The sequence below is a fragment of the Lithobates pipiens genome, unplaced genomic scaffold (genome assembly GCF_037356315.1).
Source record: "Lithobates pipiens isolate NorthernLeopardFrog02 unplaced genomic scaffold, aLitPip1_a1.2 Scaffold_10, whole genome shotgun sequence".
Classification (NCBI taxonomy): Eukaryota; Metazoa; Chordata; class Amphibia; order Anura; family Ranidae; genus Lithobates; species Lithobates pipiens.
In genome coordinates, this window is record NW_027507686.1 from 17,745,644 (window position 1) to 17,767,936 (window position 22,293).

A 22,293-nucleotide genomic window follows, 5' to 3' on the forward strand; every position below is an offset into this window, starting at 1 on the left:
CGGGTACACCGGACCACATCCCGGGTACACTGGACCACATCCTGGGTACACTGCACCACATCCCAAGGACCCCAGTCCACATCCTGGGTACACCGGACCCTTCTTCGATGTTATGTTCAATTTAACTTCACAATCAGTTTTATGGATCTTTAATGACTATTTTGTATGAAATCCATAAAATGAGAACAGGGAACTATCTATAGACCGGTAGTCATGGCGTTCCTGAACTTTTACACAATTCTTTTAAAAGACAAAGAAAACCCCAGAAATAGAACATGACACTCTGCTTTATTATCACTTCCGCACATGTGACCCCCCTACGGGAGGTGAGCGGGCTGTCACATGACGTGACGTCACAGCAGAATCACGCACTGCCCCACCTATCAGCGGCAGATATGACGACCCGTCAGAATTGGTAACGGAAGTGACGTTTCGTCGCCGCCATCTTGCTATACCTCGCAGTCCTCTAGTGTAACAATACACCGAGAAAAGGGGGCAAGCAGACATCTTATTACACCCACCGGAGTTTTGCATTCCGCAGTTATTTTTAACAGGAAACAGAGCTTATAAGGTGAAATACAGTATTTGGAAATCCATCGGATTGTTTTCATGTTGAATTATAAAAGCACAGGTGTTCTGTCACATTAGCAAACGTGTGAAATCAGCAGGTTTGTCGCTGCTTTTAAAAATTCAACATCTAAACAGTTCGTTGGATTTTTATATACTGTAGTTCACCTGAAAGGCTCCGTTTCCCGTTAAAAATAACGGTGAAATGCAAAACTCCGGTGGGTGTAACAAGATGTCCGCTTGCCCCTTCTCGCTGTATCCTTACTGTGGTGGGGTGCGGAGTGTAGCAAGGTGGCGGCGAAGGAACGTCACTTCCGTTACAAAAGCTGAAGGGGTCGCCATAGCTGACGGAACGGCTGCTGCTCCCTTCTCTGGTCCCGCCTCCCGCCCGGCACATGACTGTGGTGTCAGCGGAGGGGCGGGGCTCCGATACAGCCAGGGGGAGGCAGACAGGTAGAGGAGGAAGAGGCCCATCACCCGGGGAGAGGACACAGCCGGTCTGTATAGAGAATATATATGTGTATATATAATGTGTGTCAGTATATAGAGGAGTCAGGAGTTTATATATAATGTTATAGAGGAGTGTATAGTATATACTGTATATATGTCAGTATAAAGAGAAGAGTGTATATAGAATATATGTGTATCAGTATATAGAGGAGTGTATATAGAATATATACTGTATTTAGAAGTGTGTATGTGTGTGTGTGTATATATATATATACACACACACACACACACACACACACACACACACACACACACACAATTCTCCTTCTCCCTCTCTCCCTCTCTGTGTGTGGTCTGTATATGGATAATATAGTGTGTGTTGTAGACACAATATATATATTATCCATATACAATTATTTATATATATATATATATATATATATATATATATATATATATTTTATATATGTGTGTCTACAACACACACTGTGCAGGAACTACCCATAACATTATGACCACTGACAGGTAAGATGAATTATCTGGTTACAATGGCGCCTGAAACTGCACGGGGAAAAAAATGGTCAGCAAGTGAACATGTTGTTCCTGAAGTTGATGTGTTGAAAGCAAAAAAAAAATGGGCAAGTGTCAGGCTGGGTTCACATTATCTTCAGATGTGGCTCACAGCAGGGGTCCGCTGTGTCCCCCTGTTCACCCTTTTGCAGGTCTGCTTTTGGCCTGAATTTTTTTTGGGCTGAATTCGGCCCTGAAACGGGCTAAAAGACACGCATAGGACCCGCAGAGGATATATGTGATGATGGGATGGGGTTTATGGATGGTGGCATACTAAATGGTAATGATGGAAGGGGGTCTGTGGATGGCGGGATAGAGACGGAAGGGGGTCTGTGGATGGCGGGATAGAGACGAAAGGGGGTCTGTGGATGGCGGGATAGAGACGAAAGGGGGTCTGTGGATGGCGGGATAGAGACGAAAGGGGGTCTGTGGATGGCGGGATAGAGACGAAAGGGGGGGGTCTGTGGATGGCGGGATAGAGACGAAAGGGGGGGGGGTCTGTGGATGGCGGGATAGAGACGAAAGGGGGGGGGGGTCTGTGGATGGCGGGATAGAGACGAAAGGGGGGGGGGGTCTGTGGATGGCGGGATAGAGACGAAAGGGGGGGGGTCTGTGGATGGCGGGATAGAGACGAAGGGGGGGGGTCTGTGGATGGCGGGATAGAGACGAAAGGGGGGGGGGTCTGTGGATGGCGGGATAGAGACGAAAGGGGGGGGGGTCTGTGGATGGCGGGATAGAGACGAAAGGGGGGGGGTCTGTGGATGGCGGGATAGAGACGAAAGGGGGGGGGGTCTGTGGATGGCGGGATAGAGACGAAAGGGGGGGGGGGTCTGTGGATGGCGGGATAGAGACGAAAGGGGGGGGGTCTGTGGATGGCGGGATAGAGACGAAAGGGGGGGGGTCTGTGGATGGCGGGATAGAGACGAAAGGGGGGGGGGTCTGTGGATGGCGGGATAGAGACGAAAGGGGGGGGGGTCTGTGGATGGCGGGATAGAGACGAAAGGGGGGGGGGTCTGTGGATGGCGGGATAGAGACGAAAGGGGGGGGGGTCTGTGGATGGCGGGATAGAGACGAAAGGGGGGGGGGGTCTGTGGATGGCGGGATAGAGACGAAAGGGGGGGGGGTCTGTGGATGGCGGGATAGAGACGAAAGGGGGGGGGGGTCTGTGGATGGCGGGATAGAGACGAAAGGGGGGGGGTCTGTGGATGGCGGGATAGAGACGAAAGGGGGGGTCTGTGGATGGCGGGATAGAGACTAAGGGGGGGTCTGTGGATGGCGGGATAGAGACTAAGGCTGCTTTCACACTGGGGCGGGAGCGGCGGCGGCGGTAAAGCGCCGCTATTTTTAGCTGCGCTTTACCGTTGTTTTAGCGGTGGTCTGCGGGCGCTAGCGGGGTGGTTTTAACACCCGCTAGGGGCCGAAAAAGGGTTAAACCCGCCCGCAAAGCACCGCTGCAGCGGCGCTTTGCCGGCGGTATTGCCGCGGTGTCCCATTGATTTCAATGGGTAGGAACGGTGAATACACCGCTCCTTCACCGCTCCAAAGATGCGGCTAGCAGGACTTTTTTCACCGTCCTGCCAGCGCATCGCTCCAGTGTGAAAGCCCTCCGGCTTTCACACTGGAGTTAAAGGGGCCGGTTTTTTTCAGGCGCTACACAGGCGCTATTTTTAGCGCTGTAACGCCTGAATACCGCCCCAGTGTGAAAGGGGCCTAAGGGGGGGGGGGCCTGTGGATGGCGGGATGGAGATGGAAGGGGGCCTGTGGATGGCGGGATGGAGATGGAAGGGGGCCTGTGGACGGTGGGATGGAGATGTGAGCAGCCTAGCCGGAGCAAGTGAACCCATGAGTTGTTTTTTTTTTTTTCTTTTTTCCTTCATTACTCCGAAGTCCCATCACCACTGATTGATGAACAATAAAGATATCCCAACAATTGTGTTGTTAATTCAAGCAACGAATGTGCTGTTTACTTACAATGTAGTAACGGCCAAATATTCCCAATGTACCAGTCACTTTTTCCTATGTTGCCATGGAAAGCACCTACTTTTCCTTAAAGCGGTTCTTCACCCTAAAGGGGAAGTTCCGCTAGTATTATCCCCCCCCCCCCTCCGGTGCCACAATCGGCACCTTTCGGGGGGGAGGGGGGTGCAGTTACCTGGATAATCCAGGTAACTGCACCCACTTCCGGCCAGACCGCCGCATGGCTCCGCCCACCCCCGCATGGCTCCGCCCCCCGTTGTGTTCTGGGAAACACACAGTTCCCAGAGACACAGCGGGGAACCAGCGCAGCGCGACTCGCGCATGCGCAGTAGGGAACCGGGCAGTGAAGCCCTCATGCTTCACTTCCCGATTCCCTGACAGAGGATGGCGGCGGTGGCTGCAGCGAGACGAGCGATCGCTCGTCATCTGCCGCCGACATCGCTGGAACCTGGGACAGGTAAGTGTGATATTATTAAAAGTCAGCAGCTGCAATATTAGTAGCTGCTGGCTTTTAATATTTTTTTTTAGGTGCAGCTCCTCTTTAACAATAATAACTGGGCTATTCTTTAAATATGATCACTATATTATTCTACAAGATTATTATTATATAACGCCAACAGTTTGCACAGCACTTTACAATGTAGAGGGGGGGGACAGTACAATTACTATACAGTTCAATATAGAAGGAATAGGAGGACCCTGTTAATGGAGCTTTCAATCTAATGGGGGGGCGAGTTGGTACAAAAGGTAATAAATGCAGGGGGTGATCTGATGGAGGTGGCCCGGGTACAGTTCTTAAGTGGAGGTGGGGTAGGCTTCCCTGAATGAGTGAGTTTTCAAGGATCACCTAAAGGCAGACAGGGTAGGGGCTGACTGGACATACTGGGGCAGGGAGTTCCGGAGTATGGGAGAGGCTCTGGAGAAGTCCTGAGGCGACTGTGGCAAGGGAGCTAGAGAGGCCCTGGGAGGAGCGGAGAGGACGATTTGGGTGATATCTGCAGATGAGGTTGGTGATGTAGCTGGGGGCGATGTTGTCGATGGCCTTGTATGTAGTGGTTAGTAAATTAGAATTTTATACGATCAGGTAGGGGAAGCCAGTAAAGGGATTGGCAGAGCGGGGGCGGCAGTCACAAAACTGTAAGGTGTATTAGTCTAGCAGCATTCATAATAGACTGAAGGTGGGTTAGTCTGTGTTAAAGGTATGCTAGTGAGGAGGGAGTTGCGGTAGTCAAGGTGTGAGATAGGAAAGGGGTAAATAAGTTGTTTTGTGGTGTCGTTAGTCAGGAAGGGGCATATTCTGAAAATGTTGTGGAGGTTAAGGCGGCAAGAGGTAGCCAGTGATTGTATGTGGGGGATGTAGGAGAGGTCAGAGTCTAGGATTACACCCAGCACCCTGGCATGTGTGGAGGGACCAATGGTTGTGCCGTTGATCTCAATGGTAAAGTCCTTGACAAGTGGGGGGGGGGGCAGGAAATATTACAGGCTCAGCTTTACAAAGATTGAGTTTGAGGAAGTGGCGTGACATCCATACTTCTGTCGGTCAGTATGTTTTTAACATGTGAGGAGGTTGAGGGAGTGAGTTGAGCCGAGAGAAAGATCTGGGTGCTGTCAGCATTGAGGTGGTATTGGAAGCCATGGGAGGTTATCAGCTGCCGCAGGGAAGAGATAAAGAGAGAAAATAGGTAGGGCCCATAATTTGGAGCCTTGGGGTACCCCAACAGAGGAAGAGGAGTTGTATGTGACACTGAAGGTGCGTTGAGATAGAAAGGAGAAGGAGGATAGAGCAGAATCATGGAGGCCAACAGAGTGGAGTTTGGTAAGGAGTCGGTGGTCAACGGTGTTGAAGGCAGCAGAAAAGTCTAAAGCCTCGTACATACGAGCCGATAGTTGGCCAACAGAGCGTCAGACTTTTGTCCGAAGGGCGTGTGCCAGGAACTTATCTTGCATACTAACGGCACACAATTGTCGGATAACAAACGCGAACGTAGTGGCGTACTGAGCGGCATTTCGGATATTGAGCGCCACCCTTTGGGCATCTTCTGTTAATGTCATGTTTGGTGAGCATTGTGTGACTGTTTTGTGTACACACGATACAAAAATCTGACAACGGACCATTGTCCGCCGAATATTTACTAGCCTGCAATCCAACATTTATTGGCGGAAAGTTGAACAACAATTGTCTGAAGGAGCGTACTAGTAGTTGGATTTTAGGCAAACAGTCTGTCATCACACAATTCCCTGCCGAAAATCCATTCGTGTGTATGAGGCTTTAGAGCAGGGGTCTCCAAACTGCAGCCTGAGGGCCAGTGGTGGCCCTTTGCTAGCCTTTATGCGGCCCTTGGGGCACAACTTCTTCCACTGATATGAGCCACTATTCGTCTCACTGACACCAACAATGGGGCACTATATCGTCCACCGATACCAATGATGGAATACTATTCCTCCTACTAATAGGGGGAATACTCCTCCTATTGACCATCAACCCGGACGCCATATTTATTCTCACTGATGCTGGGCCCTTTGCTAGCCTTTATGCGGCCCTTGGGGCACAACTTCTTCCACTGATATGAGCCACTATTCGTCTCACTGACACCAACAATGGGGCACTATATCGTCCACCGATACCAATGATGGAATACTATTCCTCCTACTAATAGGGGGAATACTCCTCCTATTGACCATCAACCCGGACGCCATATTTATTCTCACTGATGCTGGGCCCTTTGCTAGCCTTTATGCGGCCCTTGGGGCACAACTTCTTCCACTGATATGAGCCACTATTCGTCTCACTGACACCAACAATGGGGCACTATATCGTCCACCGATACCAATGATGGAATACTATTCCTCCTACTAATAGGGGGAATACTCCTATTGACCACCAACCCCGACGCCATATTTATTCTCACTGATGCTGGGCCCGTGACATTTTCTGCCCCTGCTGGCCACAATCCAGCCCTGATGATAAAGTCTGAAGGACAATAAAGTGGCCCTTTGTTTGAAAAGTTTGGAGACCCCTGCTTTAGAGTATGAGTATGGAGTACTGCCAGTTGATTTTAGACGTTAGTAGGTTGTTGGGGAGTTAGAATGTTAGGGGAAGCCGGACTGCAGGGTAATCGAGGAAGGTTGTTGTCAGTGAGGTAGGAGCTCATACGGTTGTGAACAAGGCATTCAAGAAGCTTAGAGGCAACAGGAGCAGGGAAATGCTGAAGTTACTCAAACAGATGGGGTCTAGTGAGACTTTTTTTTCGAGTATGGGGGTAACCAGTACAGGGTTGAGCGGGGAGGGAAAGGTGCCTGTAGAGAGAGGGGGGGGGGGAGAGGGGTTGAAGATGTGGGTTCGAGGGTTTAGGATAGAGCTGGAAGGTGGTTGCAGTAATTGTGAAGGGGACCTGTCCAGGTTACAGGTGGTGAGGCGGCCCATGGAAAGGAGTTTGGCAACTTCCTCAGTGGTAAAACTTTTCTGGTCCTTTCTTATTAGCAGTACTGCATGTCTGGTTTTAGGCCCCATTCACGCCTGTGCGTTTTGTAGCTTCAAGCCTGAAGCTACAAAACGCTGGAGGGAGGGGAAAAAATCTTTTATTCTCAATGGAGATGGTTCACATCTCCACTCCGTGTCGCTTGAAGCCGAACGCCTGAAGCTCAAACAAGTTCTAGACCCTTTTTTTTTTCGTCGCTCGAATCGGGCAGATTTGGGCGTTTTTTCTTCTTTTTACATTGGTGACCTTTTGCCCTGCACGAAATCGTGGCAAAACGTGGTAATAAACGTAACACAAAAACGCTGTAATATCACACAATCTTCTGCCTGAAAATGCTATAGTCAGGTATGAATGGGGCCTTATGGTGATGCATCAGTCAGTATATTATACAAACTCCCTGGCCATGTTGTCCTGGTAGGCGAGTTGTGTGGTTGCTGTATTGGATTTATGGGTGGACCAAGATTCAAAGGTTAGCTTGGATGCTATCAGCAATTGTCATTCTTTTCTTTATCTAAACCTCTGTCCAGTTCCGTGCGTGTGCGTGTGTGTGTGTGTGTGTGTGTGTGTGTGTGTGTGTGTGTGTGTGTGTGTGTCTATATATGTATGTACGCTATATTACTAAAAGTATTGGGACACCTGCCTTTACACGCACATTAACTTTTTATAGCATCCAGGTCTTGACATCCCAATACTTTTGACAATATAGTGTGTGTGTTTTATATATAATGTATATGTTTTATTATGACTTCATTTAGATTTCATGATCTTTTCACAATTTATCTCCACCTCTCTTGGCAGTGATCGGACATCATGTTGGGTTCTGGGTTCAAAGCCGAGCGGCTTCGCGTGAACCTGCGACTTGTCATAAACCGGCTGAAGCTCCTGGAGAAGAAGAAGAGTGAGTTTTTTTTCTTGTACCATTGGTCCTTTTACATGCCGGAGTCCAATAATTCTGAAGAGCCCGGGATGAGGGGTCGCTTGCTTTTTATTTTTAAAAAAAGAGACTAATAGGTCTATTGTACCAAAACCAGAGGTTAACGCTTCGTAACTTCACTTACACTAATGAAAGCTTGTTTGTGATAGGTTGCTACAGACTGCGTTTTTGTTGGCAACCTGCTTTCTTGTACAGGATGATCTCGCTGATTCTAATAGTAATAGTGTATGCTAGGATCCTGCCACAGGCTCCTCCGTGGCTGTGAATGGTCACATGTAGTTTTAGTGTAGTAGCTCTTGCCTGAAATTTTCATAAACAAGAACATAGAAGAAGTTCTCAGATTTATTTTTTTAGGCCTCATGCACGCTGGACATTTTGCTATCTCTCCTAGATGCCTTTCCTCCAGCCAGCAGTGTGTTGGCCGAAACAAAAACGATCAATGCCTGTAAACGTGGGTCAAGCGCCTGGGTGTTAATTCATTTCATTTGCCATAATAATTATTCTGGCCATTGAAATTAAAGGAGAAGTCTTTCCTGAGCTTTTTAGGCTGGGCTTCTCCTATGGGTCACAGCAGTGCAATTCGTTTTGCACTCCTGCGACACGTTTTTTGTGGCCTGCTGTTGTCACCAGTATCAGTCCCGACAATGGAAGTCTGGATCCGCCAGGTGCCTGGACTGATGGCAGTCTCTACGAGCCGCTGAGACGGCTGCTTCCCGCCCCCTCCACTGCTCAGCGCTCCAATGAGCGTGGAGGAGAGATGGTGATTGACAGGCAGCATCTCTCCACTCAGAGAGGGGAGAGCCCAGCCATCAGCGATGTTCGGTGGCTCGGTTCTCAGTGCAGAGGTGGCTGGGGTCTGATACTGCATCCACCTAGGTAAATATGAATCTTAACCACTTCAGCCCCGGACCATTTTGCTGGTCAAAGACCAGACCACTTTTTGCGATTCGGCACTGCGTCCCTTTAACTGACAATTGCGCGATCGTTCGACGTGGCTCCCAAACAAAATTGACGTCCTTTTTTCCCCACAAATAGAGCTTTCATTTGGTGGTATTTGATCACCCCTGCGGTTTTTTATTTTTTGCGCTATAAACAAAAATAGAGCGTCAATTTTGAAAAAAACAAATTTTTAAAATTTTTGTTATAATAAATATCCCCCAAAAATATATAAAAAAACAAACATTTTTTTCCCTCAGTTTAGGCCGATACGTATTCTTCTACATATATTTGGTAAAAATCGCAATACGCAATTATTGATTGGTTTGCGCAAAAGTTATAGCGTTTACAAAATAGGGGATAGTTTTATGGCAATTTTATTTTTTTTTTAAATTTTTTTTTACTAGTAATTGTATTGTGACTGCGACATTATGGCAGACACATCGGACATTTTTGACACATTTTTGGGACTATTGTCATTTATACAGCAATCAGTGCTATATAAATGCACTGATTACTGTGTAAATGACACTGGCAGTGAAGGGGTTAACCAGTGGGTGGCAGTGTAGGGGTTAAGTGTTCCTAGGGGTGTTTTAGTAACTGTGGGGGGGTTGGGCTTTCATTTAGTGAACACTGATCTCTGCTCCAATCACATGGAGCTCCCAACCGGCGGCGCACTCGCGATGGCAGGGCGGCATTAAAGATTGGACGTACCTGTACGCCAATATGCCTGCCCGTGCCATTCTGGCGACGTACATCGGCGTGCGTCAGTTGGAAACTGGTTAAAAAAAACAACCAAAAAAAAAACATGGTACTTCCCTTTTAATTAACGTTAAAGGCGCCTAGCGCCAGGGCACGTTTTAGAGGCATTTAGAAAATAAATGTTTGGGTACAGCTCTGACTTTTTTTTTTTTTTTTTTGTCCCCGCAGCTGAGCTGGCACAGAAGGCGAGGAAGGAGATCGCTGATTACTTGTCTACCGGAAAGGATGAAAGAGCGAGGATCCGGGTGGAGCACATCATCCGAGAAGATTACTTGGTGGAAGCGATGGAGATCCTGGAGTTGTACTGTGACCTACTGCTGGCCCGGTTTGGGCTAATCCAGTCCATGAAGTAAGACTCTACGTTCTGCCTGATAGGCCACACATTATGGCATCGATGGGGTTCAATGTTCAATGTTTCTTATTCCGTCTCCTTCCATTGTAGAGAGCTGGACCCTGGCCTGTCTGAAGCAGTCTCCACCCTCATCTGGGCGGCTCCGCGATTACAAACGGAGGTTTCTGAGCTCAAGACGGTAAGTTAAAGGAGTTGCCTACTAGAATAGATTCTATTCCCATCACTTCTCAAACTTTGGGGGTTATAATGACCAACCTCCTGCAGGAAAAACACTCACTTGTTTTAGGAGACTGAATAAGCAGCTTGTGACATTTTAGTTTGTTTTGGTCATAAGGTAGCCACAGCTAGAGTAGAAAAGCCCATTCCCCGCCTCCCCCCCACTGCTATCTGCTATGTGTGTGACAACAGTGGTCTCCTTGCAGTGGTCTGACACCACTTTCCTATGAGTTGCATCTCTCCTTACAGCAGAGCTCACACTCCTGGCTGATTAGGGAGCTCTAGCCCTGACGGCAGGAGGTCTATGGTTCTGATGCAGAGGCACCACTGCTTACACACATAGAAAAACAACATTTTCCACTTCCCTTATAACAGTGGTCTCCAAATCTGCAGCCCGTGAGCCGAATGCAGCCCTTTGCTTGCCTTTATCTGGCCCCTGGAGCACAGTTCCTTGCGCTGACGCCAGCAGTGGGGCACCGACGGTTCCTTGCACTGACGCCAGCAGTGGGGCACCGCCCCTCCCCCCAATATTATTGATGGGGCATTATTTCTTCTTGTACTGACTATAGGCACCATGTCGTGTGTTTTTTTTTTTTTTTTTTTTTTTTTTTTTACTCCCACTGACGCTGGTGCCTTTTCTACTTTTATTGGCCACTCCTCCGGCTCCCCCTAAACTCTGAAGAACGGTAAAATGGCTCTTTTTTTGTTTCGAAAGTTTGAAGACCCCTGCCTTAGAACATTCCAGAACGTAGGAAATGACTAATGGGGATTGGGTTTCCTTCTCTAACAAGTGATATTCCCTTCTCCTTCCTGCAGGTTGCTGATCAGCTATGCGCCAAGTACAGTAAAGAGTACGGCAAACTGTGCAGGACAAACCAGATTGGAACAGTCAACGATCGGGTATGGCAGGAAACATTTATGCATTTATTGTCTCATTTCATGGTAAACACAGACCTGGCAGAAGTTGGAAGATAAATGGTAACCTGTTATTTCCCCTTAGTTGATGCACAAGCTGAGTGTGGAGGCCCCACCTAAAATCCTGGTGGAGAGATACCTGATCGAGATCGCCAAGAATTACAATGTTCCGTATGAGCCGGATTCTGTCGTAATGGTAGGTGAAGATCCTGCTACTGTTAAAGCAGTAGTAAATCGATCCCATGCGATCCGATTCTGGTGCGTGTAAAAAAAAAAAAAAAAGGGGTCCTGCATGAGTTTGGTCCGAATGCAATGCAAATTCAGGCTGAATTCGCATCGCGCAGACCTCGCAGGTGATCTGCACAGCAATGTGGTGTGAATCACATGCAATATCTGGCATCGCACTAGTGTGAACTGGCCCTTTCGTGGAATAGCCGATACTGAGCTATGGGGAGCAGAATAGAACTGTCAAAAGACCCGCGTAACAAGGTAAATGGTACTTTATAAAGATGGAAAAGGATATAAAAAGATCTCCATATGCAAGTCAAGGGTCATTTAATTTGTTTGCTTGTGGTCATGGTTTTACATAGTAAGGTTGAATAAAGACACCGTTCCATCCAGTTCAACCTGAGTGAGTGTTTACAGTTGTCCCTATCCCTGTACATTGCATACTCACATCGGTCCCTACCCTCAAGGAGCCCACAATCTAAGGTCCCCATTCATATACTAGGGCCAATTTTTGGACAGAAGCCAATTAACCTACCTGCATGTCTTTGGAGTGTGGGAAGGAAACCGGAGTACCCGGAGGAAACCCACACAGGCACAGGGAGAACATGCAAACTCCAGGCAGGTAGTGTCGTGGTTGGGATTTGAACCAGCAACCCTTCAGGTGAACTGGACGGACTGGTGTCTTTATTCAACCTTATTAACTATGTAACAGTTACAGAATATGAATCCCATAAGAAATGAAAGCAATCTGTTTTGTCTGCTCATTACTGGTTACATTTGCCTAACACGATGGCTGAGACAGATCACTGAGTACTTTATAAAACATGTTTGAATCTTGATAATTACTCGTTCACACAGCATAGCTATTCCTTCTAAACTACATCTGCTATGCTGTTCTCTGTCTAGGAAAATTAGACCTTCCTTCCATATATAACCAGTCAGTTTGTGTCATGTGACTTATGTGTTCTTTTTTTTTCCTTTTTTATGCTTGAAGGCCGAGGTTCCCACTGGTATAGAGGCAGACCTTATAGATGTCGAATTTTCAGATGACAAAAAGCGAGGAGGAGGAGGTGGTGGTGGTGGTGGAGGCGGCGGCGGTGGTGGAGGTTTTGCAATGCCATTGCCAACAATGGGTGCCATGCAGATGCCCACTCCCACGATTCCTTTCTCCTACCCTGCACCTGGTGGTCCGGTATGTGTTATTTTTTTTATTTGAAAAAACAAAAAAAAAAGGGTAGTATGCAATACAGGATTTACTGCAGGAACAAAAATGATATACACAATAGATTGACACAAAGACAATGGTTACATTACAATAAAGCAAAATGCATCACACAGTGTCATCTATTCATTACATGGAAACCTCTGTTAGTATGCTTTAGTACTATTTCTGAATAATCATTAGAATGGCTCTCAAAGTAACCCCAGAGAAATACCAGAGAATAAGAAGGGAACGAGGGAAGATTGGGGGATTATAGTCAAAGTAGAGGGGGAAAGGTGTGTTGGAATAGAGGAGGTGTTAGGAGGAGGTTATAGTCAACCAAGAGCCACCTTAGCTCGCCTGATATATAGCATCAATTGCGTACATTTATACAGTGCTGTGTTCCGGCAGCAAGATGGGTCTTCCCACGCTGTATAAAGTGTATATAGCATCAATTACATTATACAGTGCTGTGTTCCGGTGTCCTATCATATAGAGTCCGCCATCGGATAGTGTCCTCTGTGTGCTGAGCATGCGCAGTACACAGCACACACAGATTCCGAAAATAGCCGAAGATGAACGGCGCCTGCGCCGTGAGTCCAGGTTCTAGCCCCACCATCCAAGTGGACATAGAGTTGGAATAAAAAAAGCTGAGCACGAAGCGTGGCGAGCAAAGCCCTCTAATTTTGCCAGCCCTATGTCCGCTTGGATGGTGGGGCTACCACCTCGACTCACGGCGCAGGCGCCGTTCATCTTCAGAGATTTCCCGAAGCTTCTTCTGCTCCGTACTGCGCAAGTGCTGAGCATGAGCAGTACGGGGCGGACAGTATCCGATGGCAGGACACTATATGCCAGAACACCGGCAGCAAGATGGGTCTTCCCGTCCTGCGGGGACACTGTATAAACTGTATATAGCATCAATTACATACAGTATACAGTGCTGTGTTCCGGCAGCGGGATGGTATTCCCGTTTGTCCTCCCGCTACAAAATCAAGTTGGGCCGAGCACTACTCAGCCATTCACAGGAAGCCTTGTGTTTCATCAGTGAATACAGGGCATCCACTGAGATGCAGAGGTGGGTGTATAATGTCATGATCTCCACCTCAGCCAATCAGAGGAAGCCATGTATTAAACGCGAACAATAAGAGGGATTTCATACAGTCTTTATGTAGATAGAGCAACAGTATGCATGTTTAAATGTGAGAAAAAAAAAAGTAGCTTAAAGGGGTTTTAAACCCTCGTGTGTGTTTCACCTTAATGCTTCCTATGCATTAAGGTGAAAAAACACCTGGCAGTGACTGGCTTCCCCGTTTTACTTACCTGAGCCCCATATTTCCGTCGGCGAAGACGTGCTCTCGCTCTCTCTTCTCCATGGGGTTCCGGCTCTTGACTGGATAGATTGATAGCAGCACAGCCATTGGCTCTCACTGCTGTCAATCAAATCCAATGACGCGGGCCGGCATTTGTGTCTATGGACGTAAATGCTGGTCTCGGGAGCTCTCCCGCAGAAGCTAGGAGGTTATCTGATGTGGGGAGGAGCCACGAGAGCCACCGAGGGACCCCAGAAGATCAGGGCCACACTGTGCAAAACGAGCTGCATAGTGGGGGTAAGTATATGTTTTTGTAAACCCTCATCCTGTTATTTAAAAAATAAAAATAAAATGACTTTAAGTCTTAAAGAAAAATTCCGGCCCTGCTGCAGGTTAACCGCTTCAGCCCCAGAAGAGTTTACCCCCTTCCTGACCAGAGCCCTTTTTGCGATTTGGCACTTTTTTACTTTTTTGCTATAATTATCCCCCAAAAATATATAAAAAATTTTTTCCTTATTTTAGGCCGATATGTATTCTTCTTCGTGTTTTTGGTATAAAAAAAAATCGCAATAACTGTATATTGATTGGTTTGCGCAAAAGTTATAGCATCTACAAAATAGGGGATAGTTTTATGGCATTCTTATAATTTTTTTTTTTTTTTTTTTTATTAGTAATGGCGGCGATCTGCGTTTTTTATCGGGACTGCGACATTATGGCGGACACATCAAACACACTTTTGGTACCATTGGCATCTATGCAGCGATCAGTACTGTAAAAAATGTCACTTGCAGGGAAGGGGTTAACCACTAGTGGGCGATCAAGGGGTTAATGTGTTCCCTCTCTGTGTGTTCTGAGGGGGAAGGGGACTGTGTAGGGGAGGTGACAGATTGCTGTTCATACTCTGTATGAACAGACGATCAGTCGGAAACTGTGTGTTTATACACACACACACACACACACATCCCGGTTCTCGGTGTGTCACCAGCGATCGTGGAAGCCCGGCAGTGATCGCGACCACTGGGCACTCGCATCGGCTCCAGGGGCAAGCAGCGGGCGCTGCTCCCCTAGTGGCCACAGGGCGAAGCAATGTAACATAACACTGTTTCGCCCAGCTGTGCCATTCTGCCGTAGTAAAACGGTGGCTGGTTGGCAAGTGGTTAATGGCATATTGTGCTAGTTCGAATTGCATACTAGCACATTATAACAGTCCTACCTGTAAAACAGGTCCCTCCGATGGGGCACTGTCACTGCTGACGGGTTCCATCTATGCCTGGCGTTCCTTCCAGGTTCACGGGCTGCGGACGTTTGTCAGAACCGCAATGACGTCACTCCCGCACATGTGCACTGGAGCCACAGTCGCAGCCCAGAGCTCTGGCTTGACGATACATTCAGTGTGCCCCCAATTCAGAGCACAGTGTGCATGCGCCGGTGACATCACCAGCTGAACGTGCACATTTTAGGAGCTCCCTAAATAACTTCTTATGTTTATAGAGAACAATAGGAGAGCGCTGCCATGTACTTTTGTTTAACACATAAGCACTAATATTGGAATTTTACCCCAAGATTGTAAAATTGGGCATTTTTAGTTTTCAAATTTGTTTATACAGCATTATAGGATATACTTTAAATTGGCAGACATTTCATGTACTTCTTCAATCATATTGTAATAGGAGACTTTCAATGGAGCTGCCGTGGGAATGTACCAGCCTTTTGGCAACCAGAATCCTCCACCGATTGGACTTGTGCCACCACCGATCCCAGCCATGCCTCCTACGTATGACTTTGTAAGTAGTGAGGGATGACTCCTTCTCTTTTACTGGACTTAAGTTTTCCTTTATTAGATCATGTTACAACTGTAATTCAGGGTTTATAACAAGTGAGATGGGCCCCCCAGAACCTCTTTGTGACATTTAAAGCCAAATTCCAGGAATTCAGCTCCTTTGTAATAAAAAAAAAAAAGAAATAAAGGCGCACTATGAATTAAGTTCAGGGAGGTGCATGACACCTCCTGGGCTTGTCTGTTATTTTAGTTCTGACCGCTGCAGCTGCTATGCTCACCCCTCCCCCTCCTCCTGCCCATTCACAGAAGCCTTTGTATTTATGTGAACATATTCCCAAAATACATATCCTTCTCTGAATGGGCAGGAGAAGGGGAGGGGTGGGTGTATAGCAGATGTGTGCCTTTCTCCTCCCACAGCCCCAAGTGTCTCCCAGTGTAATTCCCAGCAGAGCAATAAACCAGATATAAAGCCCAGGAGGTGCCTTGCACCCCCTTGGACTTAAAGCATTTGTTATCCCAACACTTCATATTCCTGATATGTGCCTACTGTACCATGTACTTGTATGAGAACGTCTCCTGTTTTGTATTGGTTCCTTTTGTGTGAAATCCCTGCTAGTCCCTTGCTTTCCTGTTAAAAACTGACCATGCTAAGCAGTAGAGGTCCCTCTTCGGTGCTCCAGGCCCCTCCCTCCTGTTGAGCAAGCTGCTTGCTGTGGGGGCACCCGAGCTGAGCCACAGCTCCCTCTGCCCTCTGGGTCCCACAATGCCGTTATGAAGTCCAGTAGAAGGTTTTTTAAAACTGACTTGTGTCGTTATTGTGTGTGTGTGTGTGTGTGTGTGTGTGTGTGTGTGTGTGTTTATTGTGTGGGTTTTTTATTTTATTTTTTATTTTTTTTTATTTTTTTTATATATCAATAGTAACCTATCCCTTTTATCCAACAGATTAATGATGGTGGACCCCATGCTAATGCTCCTCCGGCACAAGATGGTAAGGCAATGCATGGCTTCTAGTACTGTATGATTGTAGTGTTGTTGTGACCAGCACCTAATGTCTGAAACGCCTTTAGGAAAATACAAAAAATCCCAAACACTCAATCCAACTAGTCGGCACAAAAAAAAAACAATGAAATTGTGTTTAAACTTAGGTTAAAAATCTAAATAGAACTCTCTTAGATTATATCAATCTGTTTATTGCAAGTTGGGGGGGGGGGGGGGGGGCGCACGCGAATGGAGAGCGATAGAGGGAGGAAGAGATATATATTATACACACAGGCACAATTTTACACTTTTGTCTCTGTATGCCACCAGAATAAAATAAAAACGAATCAATCCAAATGAATTTAAGTGCAGACTTTCAGCTTTAGTTTAAGGAGTTAAACATAAATATTAAGTACAAATATTAGGAACAGCAACCATTTTTATACACAGTCCTCCCATTCTCAGGGGTTCAAATGTAATTGGACAAATGAATATAATCATAATTGTTCATTTTTTATATTTTGTTGAGAATCGTTTACTGGCAATGACTGCCTGAAGTCTGGACCCATGGACACTAACAAAGACTGTCTTTCCTCCTTTCTGATGCTTTGCCAGGCTCTAACTGCAGCAGTCTTCAGTTCTTTGTTTGCGGTCTTTCTGCCTTTAGTTTTGCCTTCAGCAAGTGAAATGCTCAATTGGGTTGAGATCAGGTGATTGAATCGGCCATTACAGAATATTCTACTTCTTTGCCTTCAAAAGCTGCTGGGTTGCTTTTGCAGTGTGTTTTGGATCATTGTCCATCTGTACTGTGAAGCGCCGTCTAATCAGCTTTGCTGCATTTGGCTGAATCTGGGCTGACCGTATATATCTAAACACTGCAGAATTAATCCGGCTGCTTCTGTCTTCTGTCACATCATCACTAACCACCAATGACCCAGTGCCACTGGAAGCCATGCGTGCCCATGCTATCACACTGCAAGCTCCACCATGTGACCACAGATGACGTTGTGTCCTTTGTATCATGAGCTGTTCCAAGCCCTCGCCACACTTTCTTCCCGTCAGTCTGGTACAGATTAATCTTTTTTTCATCTGTCCAAATAATGCTTTTCCTGAACTGCTCTGGCTTTTTTTTTTTTTTTTATGTTTTTTGACAGTCTAATCTGGCTTTTCTATTCTTCAGGCTTATGAATGGTTTGCACCTTGTGGTGAACCCTCTGTATTTGCTCTTGTGAAGTCTTCTCTTGATTGTAAACTTTGACAATGATACGCCCGCCTCCTGGAGAGTGTCCTTCACTTGTCTGGATGTTGTGAATGGGTTTTTCTTTACTGTAGCGCGGATCCTGCGATCATCCACCACTGTTGTCTTCCGTGGATGTTCAGGCCTTTTTTATGTTGAGCTCACCAGTGCGTTCTTATTTCCTCAGAATGTACCAAACTGTTGATTTGGCTGCTCCTAATGTTTTTGAAGCCTTACAATGGCCTGTTTCACTCACTTGGACAGCTCCTTTGAACGCATGATGTAGGTTCACAGCAATAGATTTCAAATGTAAATACCACACTTGGTCAGTGCCACCTATCAGTGCCCACCAATGGTGCCTCATCTGTGCCACCTAGCAGTCCTGCCTACCAGTGTCCATCCGTGCCTCTCAGTGCAGCCTCATTGGCGTACATCAATGAAGGACAAAAATTACCTGTTTGCAAAATTTTATACCAAAATATAAAACTGTTTTTGAGGTGTTTTTTAATTTTTTAATTTTTTTTGCAAAATAAAAAACCCAGCAGCGATTAAATGCCACCAAAAGAGAGCTTTATTTGTTGGGAAAAATGATAAAAATGTAATTAGGGCACAGTGTTGCATGACTGCGCAATTGTCATTCAAAGTCTGAAAAATGGTCTGGGCAGGAAGGGGGTTTAAGTGCCCAGTAAGCAAGTGGTTAAAAGCTGTAACTCCTAAATAACTCCAATTAAACCTGAGAGTCTGCACTTCCAGCCCATATTGTATAACTATAGCTTGAATATAAAAGTGTGTGGCGCTACCTTTAAAATAAATACCAAAATATGTGAAAAAAAAAAAGCTGAAATCAAAATAAATGCGCAAATAGCAAAACTCAATGCTAAAAACTCAAGCACCACACAAATGTGTATACTGGCTGAAAAGTGTAAATCACCTATAGCAATATATTAAATACCAATCGCATACAGTGTGCACCTGGCTCCTCCCTGACACGTTGCGTCACAGACACGTGACTTTCAAAGGGTCCATTTATCACATTGCTATAGGTGAGTTGCACTTCTTATATTGAATTTATGCATTAAGCACTGGAACAGCAGTTTGAACATTTTCTTGGACACTTTTTTGTTTTGTTTTTTATATTTTTAGCAATATTCTGCGATTCTTTGCACATTGTTATGCGATTGCTATTTATTATATTGCTATAGGTGATTTACACTTTTCAGCCAGTATACACATTTGTGTGGTGCTTGCGTTTTTAGCATTGAGTTTTGCTATTTGCACATTTATTTTGATTTCAGCTCGTTTTGTTTTTTCACATATTTTGGTATTTATTTTAAAGGTAGCGCCACACACTTTTATATGCATTTGTTTAGCTAGTGTTGAGAACATTATTTGTGTTGGCGGCTTCCTTGGTTTTATAGTTAATTAGGAATTAGTTAATTTTATAGGGGTTGTGCGCGCTAGTACCTTTTTTTTTATAGCTTGAATATATTTTGGTAAATACCTGGAAAAAAAAACGAATTTTGCCTGTGTCCAAATATATATGGACCCAACTGTGTGTGTGTGTGTGTGTGTGTGTGTGTATATATATATATATATATATATATATTATATTAACCACTTGCCGACCGGGCCATAGCCGAAAGACTGCTACAGCGCGGTCGTGTTTTTCTGGGTGGACGTCCTCCCAGAATCTTGCTCTCGCGCGCCCCCTGAGGTGCCCTACCGCTAGCATCCATGACCGCCGAGTCTTCTGGCATCACAGATCAGGGTAAACGGCCGCTGGTAGCAGGCGTTTACCACGTGATCGCTCCGTCAACTGACGGACCGATTACTTGTAAACAAACCGCCGTCATGTCATGACGCCGGTTCCTCCCTCCCCTCTCTGTACCGATCGGTACAGTGAGATGGAAGAGGGGAAGAGATGGCAGCAGCGCTGTGGGCTGGATGTGTAGTGCCCACAGCACTGCTCGCTGCCCATACTCTGCCCATACTCTGCAATAAATTTTAACAGAGAATAATTTTATTTTTTTTTCCGAATTTTCATTGTTTTTTGATAGCGCAAACAATAAAAAACCCAGCGGTGATTAAATACCACCAAAAGAAAGCTCTATTTGTGTGGGAAAAAAATGACAAACATTTCATTTGGGTACAGTGTTACATGACTGAGTAATTGTCATTCAAAGTGTGAGAGCACCAAAAGCTGAAAATTGGTCTGGTTAGGAACGGGGTTTAAGTGCTCAGTTGTCAAGTGGTTAAAGAGGTTATGTTTCAAGCTTTTTTTTAATTAATTAATTAAATGCAGTAAACCTAAATGAGACTGAACAAAACCTTCAACACCGCACCTGCAAATTGTACAAATACATCCGGTACCAGTACCTATGGTCAGAAATGGAGGTCAGGAGAGGCAGGGAGACAACCAGTAATTAATAGAGGAGGGATCAGCCAAAATGGATCATGAGAAACAACCCAGCTGTTTACCTGGAACCCCATATTTATATCCATCTCAATGAATGAATTAACCACTTCAATACAGGGCACTTTCGCCCCCTTCCTTCCCAGCCCAATTTTCTGATTTCTGCGCTCTAGCGCTTTCAGTGACAATTGCGCGGTCATGCTACACTGTACTTAAATGAAATTTTTATCATTTTGTTTGCACAAATAGAGATTTATTTTGGTGGTATTTATTCACGACTCCGTTTTTTTATTTTTTGCGATATAAGCGCAAAAATAGCGGAAATTTGGAAAAAAAAAATATTTTCTTTTTTCTATTTTAAAAGAAATCCAATAAAATCTAATTTTGTCATAAATTTAAGCCAAAATGTATTCTGCTACATGTTTTTGGTAAAAAAAATTCAGTTAAGTGTATAATAATTGGTTTGTGTGATCACGGACATATGTACGCAAATGATCATGTACATATGTGTGCAGGTGATCACGTACATATGTGTGCAGATAATCATTGGGACATGTGATTTTAGTGGGACATATGTGGGGGACATGTTTTTATTAGGGACATGTGTTTTTTATTATTTGGGGACATGTATGTTTTGGGGACATATGTGGGGACATTGTGTTTATACTGTGTGGTGTGTTGTGTGTTTACACTAGACTGGTGATCAGTGAGTAAAAAGCTGTAAAAAACAGCTCATACTCACTGATCATCAGCCGGCTGCAGCGATCTGCTCTCCTCAGCGATGACTTCTGTGTGAGGAGAGGAGGAGCCGATTGCCTAGCAACCGGCTGTTTGTTTACATCACATGACGGCCGTCATGTGATCAGGAGGGCCAATCACAGAGCCCTCCTGCCGATCTGAGATGTGCCGTATCCGGGTGACACAAGCACATCGGGATCGCGCCGCTGTGCGGGCGCGATCCGGCTCCTTCTAAAGGACGTTCCTGAATGTCCTATCAGAAGTAGACGACTCCCTCCCGGCCGTATATATGCATTGGCCGGGTGGGAAGTGGTTAAGATCAGGTTTGCCTTGGCGGTAGCCTCATGGTATGTCCCTGGGTGTGCAGAGTTTATAGTTGGGGACCACACCTTGTAGAGATGATGACAGGACCGTGTGCCTTCACATATATTTGTAAATGTACTGTGCTGTGTATTTCCCAACCCGTGTGCATCTTTCCTCCTAGATGTAAATTGATTCTAGTTGCTATATTTTTTTTTTTTTTTTTTCTTTGACGTTTCCCTAGGTCCAGGAATCAACGCTCCTGTTGCCAAGCCACGGTCAAAACTGGCAGATAACTTTGTCCTGCCCGAGTTACCTTCCGTTCCCGACACCCTTCCATCCGCCTCAACCGGAGTGGGCACTTCCAGTTCAGATGATATTGATTTTGATGACCTCTCACGTAGGTTTGAGGAGCTTAAGAAGAAAACCTAAGCAGTGAGGACAGCCTTGATTTCGGTCAACCTCTCAACTCCTGACCCTGACTCTCTTTTCTGAGAAGAAATTTTCATATCTAAAACTTTTACTGTAAATCCTGCAATGAGCAGCTCCTCCCAAATACCTCCTGGGAAGGTGGACTCTAATCTACTTTTGCAGGTTCTTCATGACCCTTGCACTAATGATGGGGTAGCTTTTGGCTATAGTAGGGAAGGGTGTATGTTTTTTGGGGGGGGTTTTTTGTCCGTTAATTGTCAACAGGGGGGTTTTGTGTCTTAAAGTCTAAACCAAGAACCTGTTTCTCTAAAGCTGATGCCTTTTCTTTGTTAACCAAGAACTTTGGAACTCAACTGCAGAGTTATCATCCAATAAAATGTAAGACCTTCCCTTTGCTAGCACGATAATGAGCTGCTCTTAATACATGATTTTCTAACCTTTGTATATATTATTTACAGACTTATGTTAGGCTTGTTTAAGTGTGCTGTTCTTTCAAATAAAGCCATGGCCTTCTTAAA

The 22,293-nt window shown here is 45.7% G+C and overlaps 1 protein-coding gene across 1 annotated transcript; it reads left to right on the top strand.

Moving 5' to 3' along the window:
* Positions 1 to 914: 914 nt before the first annotated feature.
* On the top strand, positions 915 to 22,293 carry LOC143927695 (IST1 homolog). Its single transcript, XM_077451957.1, has 10 exons — positions 915 to 1,064; positions 7,842 to 7,941; positions 9,844 to 10,024; positions 10,118 to 10,205; positions 11,060 to 11,143; positions 11,244 to 11,354; positions 12,381 to 12,578; positions 15,568 to 15,681; positions 16,620 to 16,665; positions 21,588 to 22,293. The coding sequence occupies exons 2-10, from the start codon at positions 7,854 to 7,856 to the stop codon at positions 21,773 to 21,775; spliced, it is 1,098 nt and encodes a 365-aa protein (XP_077308083.1). The 5' UTR covers positions 915 to 1,064; positions 7,842 to 7,853; the 3' UTR covers positions 21,776 to 22,293.

Bases quoted from the DNA above. Each gene is read 5' to 3' on its own strand.
- LOC143927695 (XM_077451957.1), top strand. From the start codon at position 7,854: ATGTTGGGTTCTGGGTTCAAAGCCGAGCGGCTTCGCGTGAACCTGCGA. The intron at 10,206-11,059 runs GTAAGTTAAAGG...TCCTTCCTGCAG, and splicing joins AGGTTTCTGAGCTCAAGACG to GTTGCTGATCAGCTATGCGC. The intron at 11,355-12,380 runs GTAGGTGAAGAT...TTATGCTTGAAG, and splicing joins AGCCGGATTCTGTCGTAATG to GCCGAGGTTCCCACTGGTAT.